The sequence below is a fragment of the Typopeltis vanoorti genome, chromosome 5 (assembly GCF_054136105.1).
Source record: "Typopeltis vanoorti isolate ZY-2024b chromosome 5, IOZ_Tvanoo_1.0, whole genome shotgun sequence".
Classification (NCBI taxonomy): domain Eukaryota; kingdom Metazoa; phylum Arthropoda; class Arachnida; order Uropygi; family Thelyphonidae; genus Typopeltis; species Typopeltis vanoorti.
In genome coordinates, this window is record NC_143553.1 from 46,682,495 (window position 1) to 46,708,156 (window position 25,662).

The 25,662-nt window shown below is 36.8% G+C and overlaps 1 protein-coding gene across 1 annotated transcript in view; it reads right to left on the reverse strand.

The window, feature by feature from the left end:
* The window catches only part of LOC150106356 (lipase maturation factor 1-like), a 239,147-nt gene extending 222,540 nt beyond the window's left edge, over positions 1–16,607 (reverse strand). The window contains exons 1-2 of the mRNA XM_090393097.1: positions 16,404–16,607; positions 4,205–4,290 (exon numbers count right to left, since the gene is read on the reverse strand). Of these exons, the coding sequence (XP_090249223.1) occupies positions 4,205–4,290; positions 16,404–16,581 (264 nt within the window). The 5' untranslated portion in view covers positions 16,582–16,607. The remainder of the gene's footprint in view (positions 1–4,204; positions 4,291–16,403) is intronic.
* Between the last annotated feature and the right edge of the window lie 9,055 nt (positions 16,608–25,662).

Consider the following 25,662-nt stretch of genomic DNA (forward strand, 5'->3'; position numbering starts at 1 on the left):
ATGACAGTTGATTATAAGGCAGAATGCAAACAATGAATTGATTTGGAAGCTAAAGAGCCACATGATATTATACTTAAACAGTGTAATGGTATAACTGAGGAAACATAGGTTAATCATAATTGTTAATAAAAATAAAAAAAAATTAACAATAAAACTTTATTATTATTATTATTATCATTATCTGAGACCTACAGGGAGTCAAGGACTCATTGAGGGAGGCCATAAATCACCCAAACCAGCTGTCCCTTAAATTCATTCACACCAGATGCACTCACTACCCCTAAAGGCAAACTATTCCAGTCACTCACTGCTCTCTAGGAGGGAAAAACCTAGCTCTTACCCCAATCTTGAACTGTGAAACTTAACTTCCATGGATGCCCCCCCCCCACCGTGCTCAGTCCCCCACCTTCCATATAACAAAAAATTTCATCAGACGATATCCTATAACACACATTCAAAAGTCGATAGACTTCTATCATAACACACCTCTTTCTCCTGTTAACCAGAGTCTGCAATCCACATACTTCCAATCTGTCCACATAATCTAAATCTCAAAATCGATATAATCTTTGTAACTCTTCTTTTCACCCTTTCCACAGCTTCTTTCCCCTTGGAACTCAGGAGACCAAATCTACACATGATAATCCAGGTGTGGTCTTATCAAAGCTTTATAAAGAGGCAAAATTACTTCCTTATCCTTTATATATATATATTATTATTATGTAACACCTCCAGGGAGTCGAAAGACTCATTGAGGGAGGGCACCTACTCTACAACTCTTTGTCTCCACCAACCCCAATTACTTTCATCATCTACACCAACCACCACACCGACAGTATTTTCACAGACAATCTTAAAATCCATGGCAGGATTTGAGCCTGCAGCCCTTTGACTGGAGAGTGGATAAGCTAACCACTCAGCCAACATGTCAAGGTTCACTTCACATCGCAATTATCCTGTGAGTTGTATTTGCAACTTTTGCTATGTGACCTTTGAACTTCAAATTCCTATCCACCAATACACCAAGATCTCTTGCCTCCTCAGTTTCTTGTAGCCTAACCCCCACTGAATGATGAACTTTCTAAGCATGTGAAAAATCATGTCATAATTAATTTTACAGCTGATCATCCAAATGAAAATGAAGCATTTCTTGAGGCAGCTGAAAATGTTAGGGTGATTGGTAGGTGGTCTGAAAGACAGTTATGCTTGGCTTTGAAGTCAAAACTGCAAGGAAAAGCTAAACATTTTGCTCAGAACTCCAGGAGACTCAGAAAAGTTACTACTTATGCAGAATTTAAAGATATTTTGATTAATGAATTATAATCATCATCAAATTCCTGACCCTCAAGGGGTGTACAGGATATGATAGTGCTACATGAAAAATTTACATCATTACTAACTTCCTATCTACAATTTTCCTCCAAATTAGTCTGTTACTTGTCAAGACTCCAACATTATCAGATCTTATATTTCTATCGTCTAAGGCACTTTGTACCGTATCAATCCACCAATATCTTGGTCTTCCTCTGGGTCGTTTTCCTGCAAACCTGGCAGAGAACACGTTTTGCTAATCATTCCTCGCACATTCTGTTTAAGTGATCACACCACCCTAAGATTAGCTCTGCTGACGCATTCCTGGATGCTGACAATGTCTAGTTCTTTCCTAATATCCTCGTTTTTAATATGATATTGCCATTGATGCCATCTGTTCACGCCTCTTGAAGTGAGCTGCCTCAAAATATATGATAAAAGAAAATAATCAGTTATTAAATATTTTGAATGGACAGGAATAATATTATGCCTCTGCTGTAACTGCTAAACTAAGCAAAAGATCAAAGTCTGCAGAATTAAACCCCAGTTAGAAGGCTGGGAGATCAGTTAACAGAAGGTGAGACGTCATGTAAATCGATATATATCAGGCATTTGAAATGAGCAGGCACATGAAAAGACAATTCATCATTGGTGCAGTAACAGTTGGCAGAATTTAATATAAATGAAATAGTGACAATATAAATGACAATATTATTTAGGTCTTCAAAAAGAAAAAACTCTTCCACTCCTCGATGCTTTGTTATCAAAATGAAAACAAATAACTAAAAATTTGTAAGATGATTTAGTCATAAATTATAAATTTGCATCCCATATTGTAACTGCATCTCATTAGTAAAGTAAGGTGACATGCTCTAAAATCCAGACACATCTAGCCAAGAGCAAAAAAGGGGAATTAATTTCTAAATTATCTATATGTTATTGCAGTTACTGTTATGCATTTTTTGCTTCATCAATTTCCATATTGATAGCAAGACAATATTGTTTAGGTCTTCAAAGATTAAATATCCAAGCAATTAATTCTGATGTAATAGCTCTTCTTCTTCTCTCATATATAACATATATATAAATGAAAGAAGAATTTTTATATAACATAGAAATATAATATACATGAATGTGTATAACACAGAAATATAACAATAAAGAAATATAGAAGTATAACATAATCAAAAACAGTAATTTCATCCTCAATTTCTACCTGAACAGAAAGCAGCACAATGTTATGTAAGCAGTGATTGGAATCATATTAATTTATCAATTTCAGTACAATATTTAGATTGTTTGCACTTATTCACATCCACTGAAAACTAAGTAAAAAGTAAGTGCTAAAAAAAAAAAAAGACAAGCACTTGGTGGTAATGCTAACAAAGAGAAACTCACTACTCCAATCTCACTAAAACTTGAAAACAGAAAACCTAAATACATAACAGATATAACTCATTCTTTTATGATAATCCAACCCACAAAAAGGTTATAAACAGTGGTGGGATTTGGCTGGTTTGGCAGAACCGATTTTTTGTTGAGTTCAGCGAACCGGTTGTTAAAATGGCACTTGTAATCAGGGTTCTCTTTAAGGTGGGCGCCTTGGCAGCCACCCAATGTGGAAATCACAAATTTACATTCCTTACTCTTTTTTAATGTTCATCTGCGCAACAGGATCCATACGAAAAAAAAGTTGATGAATAATTACTTCAGAAACCTTCAAAAATATAAAATTTGTAGAAAATCATCGATTTCTCGGTCTTCCTAGGGAAAGACTTTTAGAAAGCATCATAATGAATTTGAAAAAAAGACTAATGGATTGTGAACATTTAAAAGCAAGTTGTAGCCTATTTCAAGGGAATAAATTACAATTTGTCAATTTTTTGGAGCCAGATTACTGGAATATTGAAGAAGTACCAGTTCCATGGAAAGCAGCTGAAGAACAATTGCTTGTATTTAATGACATTTTTAATTACCAAATTGACATTAATGATTGAGATTTCGTGGCAAACGTTTTAAAAAATTCCCAGAATTATGCAATTCCTGAAAGTGTTCAAAGAGCTAAAAATATTGTCAGAACAATTGCTTTAAGTTCAGTAGAAGCAGAAAGGGGTTTTTCAAAGATGAACATAATATGTTCAGAGAAGAGAAGTCGCCTAACTGTTTCTAATATATTAAACACAATGACTATTAGTCTAATCGGCCTACCTCTAAAGGAATGAGATCCTACTCCCTACAGTGAAAAGATAGTTAAGGATAAATCACACAGCCGATGATGCTCAGATAAAAGCAAAGAAAATTGCAAGTGAGGATGCCAATCAAGAAGCAATATGGAAATATCTTAAATAACAGTTTCATTGTTTTTTTGTCAGGTATTATTTAATATTTTTACATTAATATTTTAAAACTCTTTCTTATAACATAATCTAGTTTTGTGTACCTCTTTTATTGTTCTTATTTAAGTATTAACTGTATGAAATAATAAACTACCTTTCGGTATATCATTTTTTTATACTTAAAACGGTCATTAGGACAGCGAACCGGTTGTTAAATTATTTGAATCCCACCACTGGTTATAGACCTATAGTTTTTGCATTGCAGTGGGCTAAGGGTTAGATAATCTGGGAGGTCTGCTTTAGAGAGTATTTTTTCAAGTCCGTTCATGCCCTCAATAAGGCAGTAGTGGTCTTTCTTACACCAGGGAATGAAAATAATCTCTCTCTTTCTCTCTCTCTCAAAAATTTCAACCTATTAGGATGAAAAGAAGAAATAATGTGAATACAGCTTTAGGTTAAAACAAGCAATCAAACAACTACCAACAAAGTGTATTTCACAAAGTTTCTTAAATAAAACATAAATCGGAAAATTAAAAATAAATAAATAAATAACTTACTTCAGACAAAAATAGTGAAGCAGGTAAAAGTCCATTTTCACCCAAGAGAAATTTATTTTGATGGAATGCAACCAAAAAGGCTACACCTATGGAAAGGGGAGAGGAAAGAATACTAATTATAATAGATATTTTCCTGTTTATGCACTGTTTCAAAAAGTAAACAGTTTAATATCTGATAAGTCAGCAAAAACATAAATCAGATATTTTGTTTCCTGTTTTATCTTAATAAAATGGTTAAATTGTTTCTGTCATATTTAACCAGTTAATTTTGTGGTAGGTCAAAAAACATCTGACTTTCCTAATCATTGTTAATTCCACGTCTCCAGTTTGAGCAGAAGTAATATGAAATTATTATTATTACGTGACACCTCCAGGAAGTCCAAAGACTCATCAAGGGAGAGCACTTACTCTACAACTCTGTCTCCACCACTCAATCCACCAACTACAACGCAACTACACCAATGCCATCTAGCACCCACCACCACCACTAGTATTTTCACAAACAATCACAAACATCCATGCCCACGGTGGGATTCGAACCTGCAGCCTTTTGGTTGAAGAGCGGATACACTAACCACTATGCCAACCAGGCCGGCACTGAAAATTCTTAAACTTCACAGGTAGTTATAAATCATAGGAGCTGTCAGGTAATACAACAGAACTGATATAAAAGTAACCTACTAAGTTAAGAGGATTTTTAATTCATCTTTACTAAACCTTTACTAATCAGGAAACATAAGCTCCATATCAGTTCTACAAAAATTTAGTCTCTCAGGTCATAGAGATTTGCTGTAGAATTAAGTCAAAAACTAGCCAATTTCAATATCATATACAAGGCCTAGATTGATTTAAATACACATAATAGGCCACTCTCCACCAATCAAATTTCAACAAGAATAATGGAATGAAAATCTAAACAATATGTTGACTTACCTCACTTGCTTAATCCATCAGCCCCTCAAAACATCCAGTGATTGCACTAACTGTATCTTAGCTCTCAAAGAATTCCTTTCTCCTGCTTCCTGACTATTTTTGCCAAATTGTGACTCTGTATCCTCAATAAGGGCTTTTTTTTCTTTTTGCATCACAAAGTTTAATTATCAAAAATTCAGTATACTTAATAATCAAGTACCATGTTTTTTACAAGACTGTTGCATTTCACATTTAGAAGAGGACTACTTCTTCCTAGCATTATGTCCAGCTTGATTCAGGGTCTGCTGTTTTGCATTTGTCCTTCCGTTTCATTCAGTTTGCAGCATCAGACACATGGGCCATGAGTTGACGCCCATGTGTCTTAACGCCAATACCATCGTAGGCATGCTTCCCTCATCTTCCCTGGGATTGGAGCAAAACCAAGAGTTTTCCAGATGTCATCAATTGTAATATCGTCTTCCATCTGAGCATCTGCATCTCCATGAGATGTAGTACCTGTTCATGCTGTTTGGTTACATGCCAGCACTCTGCTCCATAAAGTGCAACTGGTCGGATGACTGTTTGACAGATCTTGAATTTGAGAACTGAGGTATTTTCTTGTCCCACAGAATTCCAGTGACCTGGCACCATTTCAGCCAAGCAGCATTAATGCGTGTTCTGGCATCTTAGAGGGTACTACTATCAGACGTCACACAGGATCCAAGGTACTAAAAGTTAGAGGTCTTAATAAGTTCAGTACCATTGACTAGAAAGCCTATCACAAATGGTTAAGCAGTAAAAGATTAGAAGATCAAATAAAATATAAAAGAATAAGAGCCATAGCTAAAAGAGAAGTCAGAAAAAGACATAGAGAATCATGGAATGAATTTGTTTCTAATTTAGAACATGATTTATATAAAATAAGACCCAATGTATATAAGATTTTGAAACACTTAAATACAGATACCAAGAAAACATAAAATTAAACACTGAACTGAAATTAGAAGAATTTCTAAATTACTACACAGAACTGTGGACAGACAAATATTTTAAAAAAGACAACTGGCAAACAATTAACGAAAATGAAAAGGAAATAACTGAAGAAGAATTAGAAATCAGCTTGAAAGAAACAAGAAACGGAAAATCACCTGGAGAAGATAAGCCAGGTTCAGAACTATATAAATACGCAGGAACAAGATTCAAAGAAAGACTTATTATTTTTAAATAAAATTTATTCAACTGGTATCCCCCCCCCAATAGAATGGAAAAAACCTATTGTGATTCCTATCTTTAAGAAAGGTAACAGAGATGATCCTAAAAACTATAGAGGTATTAGTATACTAAATTCCTGTTACAAAATATATAGCAGAATCTTAAATAACAAACTAATGAAATATTCCGAAAACTTTATTCTAGAAGTACAGAATGGATTTAGAAAAGGACGATCATGTATAGACCCAGCCTTTGCCTAAAATTAATAATAGAGAAAAGAAGAGAATATAATTTAGAAACACATATTGCATTTATTGACTTTGAAAAAGCATTTGACAAAGTTAAAAGAAACATATTATTTAAAATATTAAAAGAAAGACAAATACCAAATAATATCCTAAAAGCTATCGCAAGTATATATGAAAAAAATCAAATACAAATAAGATTAAATTACGAGCTATCATATAAGATAGAGATAAACCAAGGCGTCTGACAGGGATGTCCCCCTCCCCTCTCAGCAACTCTTTTTAACATCTACTTAAATGAAATAATAATAAAATGGAATAAAAATTTATATCAAGGAATTAACTTTTCTCCTACAGTTAACTTAAACACTCTCCTCTTTGCCGATGACCAAATAATAATTACAAATTCTGAAGATAACTTACAGAAAGCTATTTTAGATCTAAATGAGATATCCAAAGATTATGGTATGATAATATCAACGGAAAAATCAAATACTATGGCCTTTAAAGGACAAGATCCAGCAAAAACTAAAATGGTAACAGATAACAAGATCTTAGAACAGGTGAATTCATTTAACTACCTAGGATGCATGATCACATATGAAAATGCAAAAGATATAAACGTAAAAATTGCAAAATATTTAAAAATAATAGGTGTAATTAACTCTATATTTAAACCAAACCTAGTTCAAAAACAAACCAGGCTAAAAGTATACAATACATTAGCCCTACCAGTCTTAATGTATGGAAGTGAAATCTGGACAATAAAACAAAAAGACAAACAAAGATTAACAACAGCAGAAATGAAGTTTATGAGAAAAACTGCAAAGTATACCCTATTTGATCACAAAAGAAACGAAGATATTATGAAAGAATTAAACCAAGAACCAGTAATAGAAAAAATTAAAAAATATAAACACAAATGGATGGAACATGTTCAAAGAATGAAAACAGAAAGATTACCAAAACAAGCCTTAAAGTACAAGCCAATAGGAAAATGAAAACCAGGACGTCCTCTTAAACGATTCAACAATGACTTCTAAGGCCGGAACAGGTCATGCTAGGCCTAAATCCTTGATACGCATGATGATGACCATTGACTAGAATTGTGCCATTTGTTTGGGTGCCACATTCTAAATATTGAATTTTTGTCAGGTTAGACAAAAATAGTCAGGTCAAACTGAAGTCGTCAAATCATGTTTTCCACTGGTTGACCAGTAATTCAGGTTCTGCTCTGGTCTTGTAGGCCAGCAGGACATCATCAGTATACAGTAGGGGCCATGGGTGAGGTTGTTGCAGGTCTGCAGTCACTGTGTCCATGCACAGATAAACAGAAGTGGTAATAGGACAGATCCGTGGTGGATATAAAGGATCTGCCCTACGTCAGGCTCTGTAACAAACCAGTTGGGGGTCTCCTAAAGTTGCATCATCATGCATCAAACCCAACAAGACATTCACATAATGCAGCTAGGACATATCCTGCAAGCAATGCACCCCAACCTCACTCGATAGCGGCGACAAGTGGACAAGGGCTACCTGCTCAAGGCAGGTACAAGCCAAAGAAGCTAGGCAATATCTCTTGATTTGAAACAATTAACACTGGAACACTGACTGGAAAAAGCTGTGAATTGGCTAATAAACTCAAGCACAGACATGTTGATTGCTTGCATCCAAGAAACGAAATGGAAAAAGGCCCATGACATTGGTGAAGGATGCAAGATCCTATACTATGGAACAACAACAACTGGCTGACATGGAGTAGCCATAGCAGTTTTTGAATGCCGACAGGACTGCATTACTTAAGTTGACCATATCTCTGACTGTCTGATGAGCATCCAGATTGCCAGATATCACACTCAGCCTGGATGGCTGGCTGAAGAGCATGACAAATTTTGGACAGACTCTGAAACATTCATCCATGCCAAATCTGATGATCCACTAATTATTGGTGGAGACTTAAATGGCCATGTTGGCCATTCCCTGAGATGCTTTTGACCATATACATGGTGGTTGTGGATATGGCTATGGAAGATGTAGTTGTTAATGAGGTGTTGACACTGCTACCAGTCGGTGAGAGTGATCATGAGGTAATTGTTTGAGAAGTGGTTAAACAAGTAGGGGCTCCAAAACAAGGTTATTCCCCAAAATGGATATATGTGGAAGTAAAAAGCTGGTGATTATAGGAAGCTCTGTAGTCAGTTAGCATCAGTACATTGGGTAGATGAGCTGAGCAGAAAGGATGTTGACAATGCATGCAGGACTAGGGTAAGGTGGTACAACACCAGGGCAACTCGTTGCAAAGGTGGAGCAAGCTACCAACACTCCTGTCTCAGTATCTCCTATAATGCAAAACACATCTCCTTGCAGATATGTCTAATGTTATGCATTAAGGGAAGGGCCACTACCCAGACTAGTTTCGATCTTTATTGAGATCTCTTCAGTGGGAGCCAGGCCCAAGTTGAGATACCAGGCAGAAGCATTAGCAGGTCATCTCTACCTGTAGGAGTTGCCAAACCACCTTACCCCAGTCCTGAAGATACTTTCAGGCGCAAACTTTGTTTGCTCACACTTGGATAAAGGATTAAACTAAATTTATTATACTCTAACCAAGTGAAAAATAAACTTTCAACATCTTTCTCTAAATCCAGAGTAATTTATTAAAAAAGGGTGGCACACCATTTGGCAACTCCTACAGGTAGAGATGACCTGCTAATGCTTCTGCCTGGTATCTCAACTTGAGCCTGGCTCTCACTGAAGAGACTTCAATAAAGGTCGAAACTAGTCTGGGTAGTGGCCCTTCCCTTAATGCATAACATTAGACATATCCGCAAGGAGATGTGTTTTGCATTATAAAAGATACTGAGACAGGAGTGTTGGTAGCTTGCTCCACCTTTGCAACGAGTTGCCCTGGTGTTGTACCACCTTACCCTAGTCCTGAAGATACTTTCAGGCGCAAACTTTGTTTGCTCAAACTTGGATAAAGGATTAAACTAAATTTATTAAACAAGCTTGATCTGCAAAAAAAGAAAATGTTATGGAGAATGTACAAGGAGAAATGCGATCAGTACACCTATGAGCAGTACAAGGCTCAAGCTAGGAAGGTTACCAGCATAGTAAGAAAAGCTAAATCAGACTATGAGAAGACCTTAGCCAATGAGATCAAGAGTAATCCCAAAGAGTTCTTTCGCTATGTGGCAAGTAAAAGGAGGAATGACTTCGGAAGGATAACTTTAGTGGGTGCTGGTGGTATTGAGGTGACAAAATCAGATGTAATAGTCGAGTTACTGAGTGATCGCTTTTCAAAAGTCTATCACACCCAAGTGAGGATATCTCTGTACCTGTAGCAATAACTAATGTGAGAATTGAGGCTAAGAAATCAGAGGTATTTAATATATTGCAAAATTTAAATGCAAATACTGCTGTAGGTTTAGATGGAATATCAGCTTGGGTGTTGTGTGAAGGTGCAAAGGAATTGTCAACCCCCTCTTACTTGGATATTTAACTTAAGTTTGAACTCTGGTATGGTCCCTAGGGAGCGGAAGTTAGGCAAAAAGAGCCACCCTTATGCATCCTTTGCATAAGGGTGGCTCTAAAACTGCAGTAGTTAATTACAGACCAATCACTATCTCAGGAATAGTGGTAAAAGTATTGGAAAAGTTGGTTAAAGACAAAATTCAAGAATGGGTGGATCAGGATATGATACTCTAAAGAGGCCAACATGGTCTGTTAAAGGTAGATCCTGCCTTAGCAATCTATTAACTTTTCATAATAGAATGATATCTGAGTTGGACAAAGGAACTGGCTACACAGTGGAACTTCTGGATTTTGATAAGGCTTTTGACAGGATACCCCATGGAACACTGTTATGCAAATTGGAGCAGATGGGAATGGATACTAAATTGGTGATATGGATAGGAAAATGGCTCAGGGAGAGATACCAGAAGGTGGTGTATGGAGGAGCCGAGTCCAGGATGAGGCAGGTGACCAGTGGTGTGCCTCAGGGCTCTGTGCTTGGGCCATTGTTGTTTAATTTGTATATAAATGATATAAGAAATGGCTTAAAGGGAGATATTCAGTTGTTTGCTGATGATGCAAAGCTGGGTAGAGCAATAAAAAATCAAGCTGATGTTGAAAGTTTGTAGGATGATTTAAATAAGCTGGTACAATGGGCAAAAGGTAATGGATGTCAGTTCAATGTAGAAAAGTGTAAAGTTATGCATTTTGGGATTAAAAGATTACCAGCTGTGTACTACATTGATGGAACAATACTCCAAGAGATTGATGAGGCTAGGGACTTAGGGGTGTTGATAGATAGGGAGATGAAGATTAGGGGACACACTGCTAAGGTGTCCAAGATTGCACATAGGATTACTTGGTTATTAAGGAACACACTGACATCCAGAGATAAAGAGGTTATTATTCCCATTTATAAAGCATTGATACTTCCACATTTGGATTACTGTGCTCAGGTCTGGTCACCTGGATTCCTTGGAGATGAGGAGGCTGTGGAGAGGGTTTAGAGAAGAGTGACTAAGTTGGTGAGTGATGTAAAAAATGCTCCCTACATTGATAGATTGAGAGCTTGTGGATTGCAGAGGTTGGTTGATAGGCGGAGAAGAGGGGATATGATAGAAACATTTAAATTACTGAAAGGTTTTTATAGGATTGATGCAGGGGAAATGTTTCAGCTGTGTGATAGTGATGGAAGAACAAGAAGTCATCCCTGGAAATTAAAGAAGAGTGTGGTTAACAAGGGTGTGAGAACAAGGTTTTTTGCCTGGAGGGTGGTGAATGAGTGGAATTCATTGCCTGACTTAGTTGTGAGCTCTTCGGCTGTAAATGAATTCAAGAAGAGATATGACAGATATTGTTTTGTTAGTTTGGGTCTCCCGCAATGAGTCTACTGACTCCATGGAGATACCCACAATAATAATAATTGTCCTACATTGAATTTGAGACAGTTACACGTGCTTGTCAAGGGAATCTCTTTGACAAGAAGTACAATGATGATTTTCTGAAACAAAAAAAAAAGTTTAACCTAAATGATCATTTTGTAAGGATACTCTGCTGTTTCATGTAAACATAATGACCTGAAATGTTAGAAATTTTCAGCAGTTTTTATCTTTGTGTTAGTGTTCAATTCTGACATTTGGTAGAAAAGAACTTTTTGTGAATGAAAAATCTGTTGTGTTTCCTATATCTGATGCATTTCAATACTAGTTTTCTTTCTCTTCTCAATTTTGAATATGGATGATATACTTGCCCAATCCTTTTTTTTTAACAGAAATCTGGCTGGAAACAGTCATCACACTTCTAAAATATATATATATCATGATAAATTAGGGATCTCCTTTACCATCAATTATATGCATCTATTTCACAAAAATATAATGTAATGGACTATTGGTGTATTTATAAAAAATATGCTTACATTTGATTCTAATTAGGAGTGTATAATATTACAATAAGATAAAAAAAAGCTTTCATACTGATTAATTATTATTATTAACCAGCATGATTATAATTATTCAGTCAGGAAACTCACAATTAATTCTGGCAATATATTCTGCCAGTACATTCCACACAAAAAATCTAGTCTGCACGACCTTACAAACCACACTCTCACACAACTTCCATGAATGACCCCTAGATCTCTATTTGCCATACATTGAAAATTTTCCTTTACATCAATTTCATAAAACCCCTTGACTATTTCATAAGTTTCTATCATGTACACACTTTTCCACTTATCAACCAAACTTTGTAACCCACACACGATCAACCTATCCTTATAGGGAACATTCCATAGACCTGTCACCTTAAAGCAGCTTAGTCACTCATCTCTGAATATCCTCTCTGCCACCTCCTGATCTCCAAGAAACACGTGACCAAATCTGTGCATAATAGTCAAGATGCAGCAGAATTATAGCCTTATAAAGAGTGATAATAACTTCCCTGTATTTACATCCCTGAGCCTCATCAATTTCCTGTAATTCAGTATCATTAATATGATACACAGCATGTAATATTTTCAACCTGAAGTGCATAACCTTACATTTTGCAACATTAAATTAATAATCATTATCCTTTCCCCATAATGCTAATTTATTTAACTCATCCTGCAGGATATCAACATCACCTTTATCAACAATTGCTCTCCCCAGTTCTGCATCATCAGTAAACAACTGAATATTCCTCATTAAATCTTTCCCTATATCATTAACTCTGAGTTACTTCACTAGTCATCCTCATTCTCCTAGATTCCACTCCTCCTGCCAGCCTGGTTGGCCAAGTGGTTAGCATATCCGCTCTCGAGCCTAAAGGCTGTGGGTTCGAATCCTGCTATGGGCATGGATGTTTGTGATTGTCTGTGAAAATACTAGTGGTGGTGGTGGACAGTAGATGGTGTTGGTTTAGATGATGCAATTGGTGGATGAGGTTGAGTGGTGGAGACTGAGAGTTGTAGAGTAAGTACTCTCCCCTCGATGAGTCTTGGACTACCTGGAGGTGTCAAATAATAATAACATACTACTCTCTGGTGTTTGTCTATCAGCCACCCCTATCCATGCTACTAGCTTCATATCTATTCCCATTTATTCCAACTATTGTAATAGTTTTCCGTGTGGTATATGTCAAATGCCTTTGCAAAGTCCAGTAGTGTCAAGGAGTAGCCATTAGCTTTATCCAATTCCACTTTATCCAATTACTTTATTATAAAATGTGAATAAATTACTAAAACAGGACCTACCCTTTACAAAGCCATGCTGGCTACTATAAAGTATCACATCCTTATCCACACACTATTTGGATTTTACCTTTAACCAACTTTTCCAATACTTTAACAACCACTCCTGATATATTAACTGGTCTGAAATTTGCTACCTGTCTTGGAGCCAACTTTTATGCAATGGAATTATCTTTCCACTCCCTTGGAACCCTGCCAGAGTTGAGACTTAGATTGAACAACTTCATCAGAAGCATTGCCAATTCCCTTGCAGATTCATATAGTACATAAGCTGACATGCTATCCAGTCCCACTGCTGTCCACACTGATATTTTTCAATATGCTGAACACATTCATCTATCTCAATTTTGATGTGCATCTCTGTCACATCAACAACTGCAGTCTCCACCTAGATGATACACCTTTGCAAAATAATCACTCAGTAACTCACTACTTCTTTTGCCTCTGTAACCTTCCTACTATCAGCAATGTTCAAAGTTATCCTACAATAGTAATTTTTCCTCTTACTTGCTATAATGAAAAAATTCTTCTGGATTTACTTTGGCCAGCTTAGTTAATTTTCTCTCATAATCTGATTTGGCATTTCTTACCATACTAGTCACCCTTCTTACTTGCACTTAGTACTGATTATCATTTTCTTTATAATTCCTCCATAGTGCTTTCTTTTTTTGCAACTCTTGCTTTATATCTCTACTCATCCACTAAATTCCTACTTGGTTTGTTCTCCTGACCTTGGAGACAGTCTGATACCACTTCTCTCAAACAATTTCTAACCATCTCCCATGCAAATTAATCCCACAATGAACTCCACGAAGGTCTGCTGATGATAATCATAATAATAATAGGCAGTACCTTCACACACCAATACAGGGCAACATGTATTGGTGTTGGACAACTGATTAGTCCACTGGATTGGAGACTGATATCCAAACAGTATTAGCAATTTGTGTATGTCATGGGGGGAGGGGGGGGGCAATATACCAGAAAAGGTAAGTCACTAGTGGCATGCCTCAAGGTTCAGTTTTAGGGCCACTGTATGTTAATGATATTGGGGAATGTTTGAATGAAGATATCTAGTTTCCAGATAATACAAAGTTGGAAAGTACTATAAGGAGTAAACCATATGTTGTGGCCTTACCAGAGGATTTGAATAGACTAAGTGGGCCACCGGTGTGAAGATTGCCAGTTCAATGCAGTAAAGTTATGGTTTGTTTAACCAGGCAAAGGCCCAGCCTGCATGAAATTCTGTCATGTTTTACCATCACTTTATATTTTGGTTTAAGTCAATAAGAATACAATTTGGTCAGCTAAATCCCAAATTTCCAGCCCATCCTCATTCGTTCAGTATCTAGGTAGATACCTAACAGGGTGCACAATGAAAAAGTGAGGATTGGACATTAGGTCAGAAGTCCTGGTCAGTTTTCAGGATTCCTTTTAAGCCTATGTGGAGGTCTCCTCTCTCAGTTATATGGCTTTGACCCTTAAGCACCCCAGTAAAAGATTATGATTCCATTATATAAGACTGCATATGGACTACTGTACACAAATTTGATCATCTGGTTTTTAAGGGATAAAAAGATACCAAAAATGGATTCAGAGACAGGTTTTTGATCTACGGAATGTTGAGTGTAAATAATTATTGAGAAAATGAAAATTGTGGAGTAGTGGATAAGTGAACTAAGGGGAGGGGAGAGTAATAGTCATATAGTTATTTATTTATTTTTTTTTTTTCAGATTAACACTAAAGAGGTTTTTCATGTAATGGGAAGGTGAGAGAGAACAAGAGGCTAGAACAAAAAGCTGAGAGAAAGGGTGAGCAAAAGGAGTAATAAGCAGGTTTTTTTTGCATGAAATGTGGCGATTGTTTAGAATGCACTGGCTGAGAGTGTGGTTACTGCAGAATATCTGAATGTATTTAAGGCACAGTATGATAAGTTGAGTGTAATGACAGAGTGCCATTCCAGAATGGAAGTGTAAAAATAATGTTTGTGAGCTCTCGTGACAAGTTTTTAAAATAAAACATCAGTGAGATGTGATGGTGCGACACACAGATTTAAGGCAGGCTGAAAATGGAGGTCTCTTCATTACTGGATTTACACCTCCATTGTGGGAGGGCCCTCTGTCATTACACCCAACTCAGATATTGGGCAGTAACCATACTCTCAGACAGTGCATTCTAATCTAATCAATTGGGGGGGGGGGGAGGTTACAGCCTGAAGTAACTGGTTATTATGAGGATGGTGTATTACATTGGCGCACCCAGGGAGGGGGCCAAGGGGCCTTGGCACCCCCCCCAAAAAAAACACCAGAAAAATTTCCAAAAATCTTTACCTAATTAAATTTATTGTTTTTTTTTAATGTTGGGTCGTGTCTTCTATTTCTATGTTCGTTATATGCTCCTTATGAATTAGCGGTCACATAAGGTGGGAATACCCTATAGCGCTTGAGAATCCTAGGCGCTGTGAACACAAGGCGAACGAAGTTGTGCTCGGGAGCTACTTCGTTTGCCTGAGTCGGGCCACAGGAAACCACCGGTATCATGTATTGGCGATCGCTGCAGATGCTCGGTCATAGCTCGTATACAATGCATAGTGTGTATTCTCAAATCATATACTTAACTCGATACCCACCCCCCAAGATTAAATTTTGAGTGCTCGGCCTCCTCCAAGATCAAATCCTGAGTGTGCCACTGGTGTATTATGTCTGTTAAGAGTATGTTCTTCTGGGATTGAACTGTTTGACAACCTAATTTCAACATTATGATAAATCAAGAAAAATCTGAAATAAAACTACATTTCTCAGGTGAAGTAGGGAATGTATCAAAATAAGTCTGACTGGTGGGGTATGATAATCAACTCATACAAATATGTGCTCAAATCATAGGGTGGAAGGCATCTACTCTCCATATTATTCATTATCCAAATGGTATTCTTCCGCAAGTATTCTTTTTTTATTATTATTTCCTGTTAGATAATTGCTAGAACTTTATTCAATTGTGCATAATTAAAGTTTTAAAAAATTGTAAATTATACTTATATCCAAAACGTCGTTTCCTTAAATACTGATTCAACGTAGCGATTCCTACCATATATAAATGCCAAACTTCTAAGATACACAATACGTGTAAACCAGTAAGTACCAGTTTTAGGTACATAACTTTCATTTCTTTCTATTTTCATTTTTTCTGAGACACCTTGTTTTGTCTCATTTTCTGATAACTTCTCAAAACCATGTCTCTTTCTAACTTTGTCGGAATATGCCATCTTTCTTTTTCACCTAGAGCTACAAAAGTTACACCCTTGAAATAGATTATGACAAAATACGCTGTAAATAAAAATCGCCCAAAATTAGTTGTAAATAAAAATACAAACGATACGATAGTCACACACAAATTCAAGCCGATAAAATCCACCTAACCTTTGACAGCAATATACATTTTATATATCGCAGTGATATTCATTGGTCAGATAATAAATATGTTATTATAAATATTATAAGTTAGTTAAATTCAATAAATAAAGAATTGTATGCAACGATTTTATTAAACGCAATAGTAAATAATAAACATACTGATGATTTCTTAATTAAAATTATAAATAATAAAGCAAAAATAAACAGACACAAATTTTTAACAACAATCGACAAAATTAATTTTTTAACAAATATTCTCTGTTTCATAAGAACATGATGTACGCGATGTTGGTTTTAAGTTTATTGATTATATCATCCTATTATTATTATTAAATAACACCTCCAAGGAGTCCGAAAACTCATCGAGAGAGGGCATCTACTCTACAAGTTTCTGTCTCCACCAACCGCAACTACCTTCATCATCTACACAAATACCATTTACCGCTGACCACCACCACTAGTATTTCCACAGACAATCACAAACATCCATGCTCATGGCGGAATTTGAACCTGCAGCCTTTTGGCTGAAGAGTGGATACGCTTACCACTAGGTCAGCCAGGCCGGCAAAAATAATTAATGCCAGCAGCACCCAGGTGGTGACCCTCCCAAGTACTAACTAGGTTTGCTTAACTTCAGTGATCAGACGAGAATTGATGCTTGCTTTCAAACCGATCAAAAGGAAAAGGTATTCAACTATTGCAGGTTATTCAAATTCAAATATTGAAGGAAAATTGATTCAGTTAAGCAATATATACATGCCATACGCAGATTAGTAGTTCGCTCCAAAGTCCTATCGATCTTGTATCCTTTTTCTATGTATTCAGGAAAACAACGTTTCAGAAGGGATCAGCTGATGTCATTTTGCAAAAAAATTCTGTATGTCTTATGTTTTTAGTATTCCTGCACCTAGTGTGCCTATGATTCAAACAGGTACTTCTAAAATGCTGAGTGAAAGCACTTAACAGTCTCTAAGATACTGGTTACCTCATCTTGCCATCAGACTCCAAAGAAGTTATACATGGAGATGAAAGCAGAAACAATAAGAGGTGCATTCTACTCCGAATTTTGGAAATCGGTTGCATTAAGATAAGTTAGGCTACCGTTATTCCACCCTGAAGAATTAGAATAATGTATGGGTAAAGAGGATGCTTTTTTTTAATTGAGTATATTGTGCAAACGCTGAAATTTGGAAGTCGCAGTTTATGATATGAGCAATTCTTGTAAAATGGATCGATATCCACTAGAATAAGAACATAGAATCATGAATGAAATGCCTAACTTTTGTTCTAAACAATAGTGCATGTCCTGCACTGTGACAATTTTATGGTACTAGTCCAGCACATCCCCCACACAATAACACTCTTTGTCATAAAGCAATAGATAAATATATGCTATCTGAAGAGAATAATATCAGAGCATTGCAGTGACCAATAGAGAGACGCCACATAAGACATCACTGTAGGCTGACCATGCGTACCGTTTTGAACGGAACAGCACCGTTTTTTTTCATATTTTTCCAGCAGTCCCGTCGTTTTAATAAAAATGTCAGTTTTGTCCGGTTTTTAATAAAACCTATAAATATACTTTAATATTGGTCAATCACATATTATTATTCATAACCTGTAATCATATATCTATCTATATCATGGATACCAATAATTTGTATAACCATGGAGTCGCATTGTTCGATACTAAGGGAGGCTGTAGGACTGAGATTGCAAATTATAGACCAATCAATATATCTGGAGTGGTGGTTAAGATTTTGGAGAAATTGGTAAAAATTAGAATTCAGGAATGGGTGGACAGCAATATGATACTTTATAAAGGGGCAACATGGTTTTATGAAGGGTAGGTCTTGCCTAAGTAATTTGTTACTTTCTATAATAAAGTAACAGTGGAGTTCAATAAAGGAAATCCTTACTGATGATACTGCTTGACTTTGCAAAGGCATTTGACAGGATTCCACACGGAACTCTGTTGCATAAATTAGAGCAAATGGGTATGGATCCGAAGATAGTAGTTTGGGTTAAAGGATGGCTGGTGGACAGATATCAAAGAGTGGTTTACGGAGGAGCTGAGTCCAGGAAAAGGCAAGTGACTAGTGGTGTACTTCAGGGCTCAGTGCTTGGACCTCTATTGCTTAATTTGTACATCAATGATATTGGAAATACTTTGAATAGAAATATCCACTTGTTTGCTGATGATGCAAAATTGGGAAGAGCGATAATCAATTCAAATGATGTAAGCATCTTACTTGATGACTTAAATGGGCTGACGGTATGGACAAAGATAAATGGCTGTCAGTTCAAAATGGCTAAGTGTAAGGTGATGCACTTCGGGAGGATGATATCTTATGCTGTTTACTATATTAACAGAAATGAACTGCAAGAAGTTGACGACACAAGAGCCTTGGGAGTTATTGTGGACAGAGAACTTAAGTTTAAAGGGCATATTGCAAAGATTGCCAGAACATCACATCAAATTACATGGTTGTTGAGGAACACACTAACAAGCAGGGATAGGGAGGTTGTTGTTGTTCCACTCAATAAGGCATTAATAAGGCCGCATTTGGACTATTGTGCAAAGCTCTGGTCGCCTGGATTTCTTGGTGATTCACAGGCGAATTACAAAGATTGTTGGTCTGTGGGATGTTCCCTATGAGGATATATTGATGTTATGCAGGCTCCAAAAACTAGCTGATAGACGTAGGAGACTGGTGAGTTAACTGCTCACTCATCTCCAAAAGATAAATTGAGTTAAAACACCTTGCTTCCCTATATGAGAATAAAAAGATTTTTTTTTTTTTGAATTATGAACAGAAAGAGAACTGTGTAGCCTTGTGGAAATTACGCTTGTATCCATAGCGCTAGGGGCCCAAAGAATGCTGTTCTGAGTGTGAATCGAGTGGATCTTTTTCTAACCCTTTCTTCGAATGATTACAGAGTTTGTCGTATCAGGCATGGGCAAGCGTTTTTTCCTCCGAAGGATTCTCGGTTTTTTTATACTAAAAATCCAAGACAATAACACCCACATTATTTCAGACAATGACATATATTAGTTAGAGCTTCTAGATGACAGTACTTGTTTGCCAGTCTCTTCATCAGTTACTGCTTATAATAAGTCTTTGGGTAAGCTATCTCTAATTGGCTATCAGTGGATATTTAACCTCCCCTCAGTCTCCAAAACTTAGATAGGGTTAAAATGACCTAGCTTTATAGAGAATAAAAAGGATTTAGCGTATCGATTTATTTTTATGATGAACAGAAGTTTCTCACAGGTAATGAATAAGTTTTGTTGTAGCAGTGGATAAGAGGAGCATTTTCAGCATCATTCTGATGCTGAAATGTCATCAGATTAATAACATTGCCCAGTGAACTGTGATAGTGTTCCTTCCTCTGTGGTGGAGATAATCTGCTGTGCAATTTTCTTCATACACTCCACTTGAGGTTTAACCTGTACTGCGTGAATGATGGATAATCGTTGCTTGTTTTCTGTGGGAATTGTAAATGTTTTCTGCACTGAAGATTTGAACTACAAATTTTCCACTGAACTATATATTTATTTAATGGAGAAGAGACAATTAATCGGGAAATGTTGATGACGAGAGAGAACTGGGAATGACAGTGGAGAAAAACTCAAAGATTAGGGGATCATATTGCTAAAACTGCATCATCATGAGGACTTTAACATGTAGAAGCAAAGTGGCTGCTGCTCCCTTGTGTACAAGAACCATAACAACTGATTATATCTGTGTGCAGATCGTCTTGTTTTCAAAGGGATGAGAATACTGTATATTTATTTATTCTTATATAGCAAAAAGAATACGAAGCAGCTACAGTTCAATGTCCAGTCCAGAAAGTCAATCCAGGGCCACATCAATCACCCGTGGTTGTCACCATAAAATTGGCGTCTTGGACATTTGTTTGCAATATGAATGATCATCTGGACTATGGGGGAACAATCACAATAAGGGTGCTCTGACAGCTTCTATTTGTGTAATAGGTGGCCATATATGCCATGGTTAGTCCTGATCCTGTTGACAGATGACCAAATCTTCATAGGAAGAGCAAAACTAGGCTGCAGAGCACAGGGATCTCCAGCCATTTGTTGGACCAGTGTTCTCTCCACATGCCAATGGTAAGGCAGCTGAAGAGAGTTCATCCATGAACCAGAGGGGGATTGAGACAGTCTTCCTATAAAATGATGCGAGCGATTAGAAACATTTATTGAACAAAAACCATTGAACACGCCAATACGAAACTTGCATTAGTTGAAATAGTAACTGAAAGTTTTTGTACCTGATTTATAAAAGTTCAGTGTGCAGATCACACTCACACAGCACACGACAAAACGATACGCGACCTCTTGCTATACAGAAACCAACATCTGATGATCAATAATTTCTAAGCCTCTGCATATGCGATCCTTCAGATCAATCAAGATTTGTGGCAATAGCACATAAACTTTGTCCTTTACATACCCCCAGAGGAAAAAATCTAGGACCCATAAGGTTCGATGACCATGCAGACCAGATTGTAGGACCCATTCAACCAATCCATTTGCCAGGAAGTTGGATGATTAAAAGGGACATGGCTTTTCCGGATAGTCATGTATTTTAGTGGTAGCTATTGAAATGCATTCTTGCACAGGCATATTCTGAAACGGAATTGCTTTTTCAATTACTGCATGCTGCATTTTCCTATCGCTAATAGTTTCTTTGTAAAAAAATAGGCAGAAATCACTCGCATCATTTTGACTCAACCTACTATAACAAACTTTTTCTGTTACCCTATGTGAGTTCACTACAGTGAGAGCCAACTGCACTTAAAAGAACTGACAAAGGAAAAACTGAAGAAGTATGTATGTATACATGCACATATACACATACACAGTTATCCAAACAGTAACATTTGGTAAATGTTATTTTTTTTTTATTTCCTGCTATCAACATTACCTAGATGCAATAGCAGTAAATGTGAACATCTACAATAGTTCATTGTAAGACACAAACTATTGCTTCAGTATACAGTAAACAAATACTTTTCTGAGATTTGTAATATAATTTTTCCTTCCTAAAATCATCTCGAGAACCCTGTATGTATTATAAGGTAGTTATTGCTGTAGATCAGCAATTTTCAACCGGTGTGCCCCGAGATTTGTGAAAACAAATTAATTGAAAGAAATAATGTCATAATTTGCGCATTTATTTATTAGTGTCTGGTCTTCCATCCGCACCTGAAGCTTCCTTATTTATATTTTACGAAACTTAAGGTTGGTGAATTGGTTTAAAATTGTGTGTTAATTAGCTTTAATCTTTTGATAATGTTCACAAATAACTTCATTTAATTCTCTTATTTTTAAGGTAACTGGTAAGAGTTCATTTATTTATTTTTCATTGAGTTAATTTTATTCAGTAGTATTCCTGAAACATGGATAAATTTGTAATATAAAAAAAACGAAAATTTGAAGAAAGTGAAGCTAGTACGTCGAAAAAAAAAATAAGAAAGAAGAAAGTCAAGCTAATTTTCCCCAGCACATCAGCAGCTGATACCATATCTAGTACTGGTTCTTCTAAAACTAAATTCAAAACTAACATTCGGCATTACCACGAAAATTATTTGTCATTTGGCTTTATTTCCAGTCAAGAAGATCCGCCACGTCCTACATGCGCAGTTTGCGGCGAAAATGAGTAAACAACGCTATGATTCCAAGAAATTAAAAAGACATTTACAATCTAAACATTTTCACTTGAGCGAAAAACCAGCTGAATATTTTAAAAGACTTGTACCAGATAAAACTATTCAAGCAAAAAGATGGACTAAATTTGTAACAATTTGTCCCAAAAAGTCTTTTCCATAGTTATGCAATCGCAAGAAATGTTGCTAAAAAATTAAATCTCATACAATTACAGAATCTGTAATTCTGCTTCTGCCAGCATGTATGAGACATGCTGGCATTTACAATTTTACATGCTGTAAAATTGTTAATATCATGTTTGGCGAGGAATATGAAAAGATTTTAAAAATTCCTATCTCAGATAACACCATTTATCGATGTATTCAGGATTTAGCCAAAGATGTTGAGTTGCAAGTGGTATCTCACATTAAAGAAGCAGATATGTTTGCTATTCAGTTGGTCGAATCAACTGATGTAACTTATAAAACTCAACTTCTAGCCTTCAGTAGATTTATTTATAAGGAAGATGTTATAGAACAGTTTTTATTTTGTCGACCACTCCCGGAAACAACGAAGGGCCAAGATATTTTTGATGTTGATAATTACTTTAATTGTCATAACTTGTCTTGGGATTCTTGCATCAGTATTTGCACGGATGGTGCCCGCTCGATGTCAGGAAATGTAAATGGACTTGTTACACTGGCTCAAAATAAGAATCCTAGAATTTTTTTTACATTGTTTACTCCACAGAGAAGTACTAGCGTCAAAATCATTGGTACCAGAGCTTAAAAAAGTACTAGACGAGACTATCAAAATTGTCAAATATATAAAAGCCAGGCCATTACAATCGAGATAGTTTGCAGCACTATGCTCCTCAGTGGAAGCTTCTTACACACAGTTGTTAATACATACAGAAGTGAGATGGTTATCTTGTGTACGAGTTTTATCAATATTTTATGAACTAAAAGAAGAAATTCAAATTTTTTTGACAACTCAACAATCTGAGTTATCGGATTTTCTTAGTGACAAGCTTTGGCACAGTAAGGTTGCATTTCTTGCTGATTTATTTCAATCTTTAAATATACACTTAATAAAAGTATGCAGGGAGACTGTGAAAACATTCTTACTTCCACTGACAAAATTAACGCATTCAAGGAAAAACTATGGGAACTTACTTACTTTCCGAGTCCAGAACACCAATCATATCTTCTCCATCCAAAAAACAGCAGCTTGTACTGCCTTGTCATTGACCGTCAGAATGTCATCCGTGGAGCACCACATCGATTAGATCTGGGCAACATAAAAGATGTTCGTCAGTTTGGACATCTCTGCAGTCACAGCTGTCATCATCTTCATAACCCTATTTCATCAGGTTACTTCTGCATCTGGACATTCCCACTCTAAGACGGTTCAGAGTCCTCCAGGTGCTATTGGGTAGGACTTGGTTAACTCTTCCTTAATTATAGGGGCTTCTTGAAGTTGAACTGATTCCCTCCATAGAACAAGGCGTCACTCCTCGGGTTTATGGATCAATGGTTTAGTGTTGTATTAAACTATGCCTCGATTTGAGTTGAGAAGCCACGATGATGATATGGCCGTACATTGGATGTCTTTCGTCAGTCATCTGCTTTTTTCTCCATCTCACTGGCCACTTGACGTCTTATGCCTGGTGGCACTATGCCTGCTAAGGGATACAGTTTGTTGACTGGGGAGGGTCTTAGGCATCCAATTATGATCCTAATGGTATCATTTAAAGCCACATCCATGTGTTTCGCATGGGCAAATGCCTCCCACACTGGGGCAGCGTACTTCCCTGCAGCAAAACACAATGCCAAAGCCATCGAGCAAAGTACCTCCGGTTGAGCTCCCCACATTGTGCCAGTCATTTTTCTTATGATGTTCATTTCTTGCATAGATTTTTCCTTTTAGTTCCTGCAATGTACCTTATACGACAAGGCATGATCCAGCATAACTCCAAGATATTTGGGGTTGCTGCAGTGTTTGAGGCGTTTTCCTCTCCAGACAATGTTTAACTGGCGTTTTGCTTCCCTATTGTGCAGATGGAAAGTGCAAACCTGAGTCTTGTTTGGGTTAGGCTTCAGGCAATTGGTTTCATAGTAATTGGAGAGTATTTCTAAGGCTTGTCAACCTCTTCAAAACACCTTGCTTGACTGCATATAGGTGTGTCGTTGGCATAGATAAACCTCACTTGGTGGGTTGGCTGATCGTTAGTATAAATATTGTAGAGCATCGGGCCAATATGCTGCCTTGAGGGAAACCATTCTTCTGATTTCTCCATCTGGTCTTCTTTCCTTGCTCAGTTATATAGAATCGTCGATTCTGGAGCATGGCTTTAACTACATTCATGAGGTGAAAATCTTTCATTATTTGGTATAGCTTGACCAACAGTTTCTTGTGATTAACAGTGTCATATGCCTCTGAAAGATCAATAAAAGCTGCTCCAGTCACAAGCTTCTTCTCGTAACCATCTTCGATGTGCGCTGCATGAGATTCAGAATTTGGCCACAGCAGGACTTTTTGGGACGGAAACCGGCTTGCTCGGGTATAGTTTCTCGTCAATGTTTGCTGCTATTCTTTCCAGAATCATTCGTTCAAAAGCTTTATACACACAATTCTTCAACTGTAGGTTCCTTTCCTGGTTTAAGTAAAGCTACCACTTGAGCTTTCCTCCATAATTTGGGCAAATGAAGAGATTCTTCACACCTATTCATCAATTTCACCAGCCATTGGATGGTTACTGGACCGAAACGCTTTATCTGTTCTGTCCGAATGTCGTCTGGGCCAGCGGCTCTATTCTGTTTCAGGTGACATAGCTTTTCTTAGGTATTCTTCGGAGAATGGAGAGACTAATGAATCAGTCTCAACTTCTTTAATGCACGTAAGATTGGTTTTCAGTATCTTCTTGTCTGTCCTGCCATTCAATAAGGACCTGTTAAGTAAACTGGAGTTTTAGTTGGATCATTGCTTAAATTCTTCATGTTTCCATGCTCGTCTGCTGTTGTTTCATATCCAAATCCTGCAGTAGCTTCATCCCTCTTCTTTCTACGATCCATGAGTTTGTCCATCAGTTTTTCGCCTGCCTCAATTGTCTACAACAAAAGGATCCTTGTCATATCTGAATTTATATTCTTTTAGTTGTTCCATCTGGTTTTCATTAGGCCCAGCGATATATTGAGTTCTGCACCCTCATGGCATGTGTCGCTGAGATACTATTTTGATGGTATTCACTCTTCAA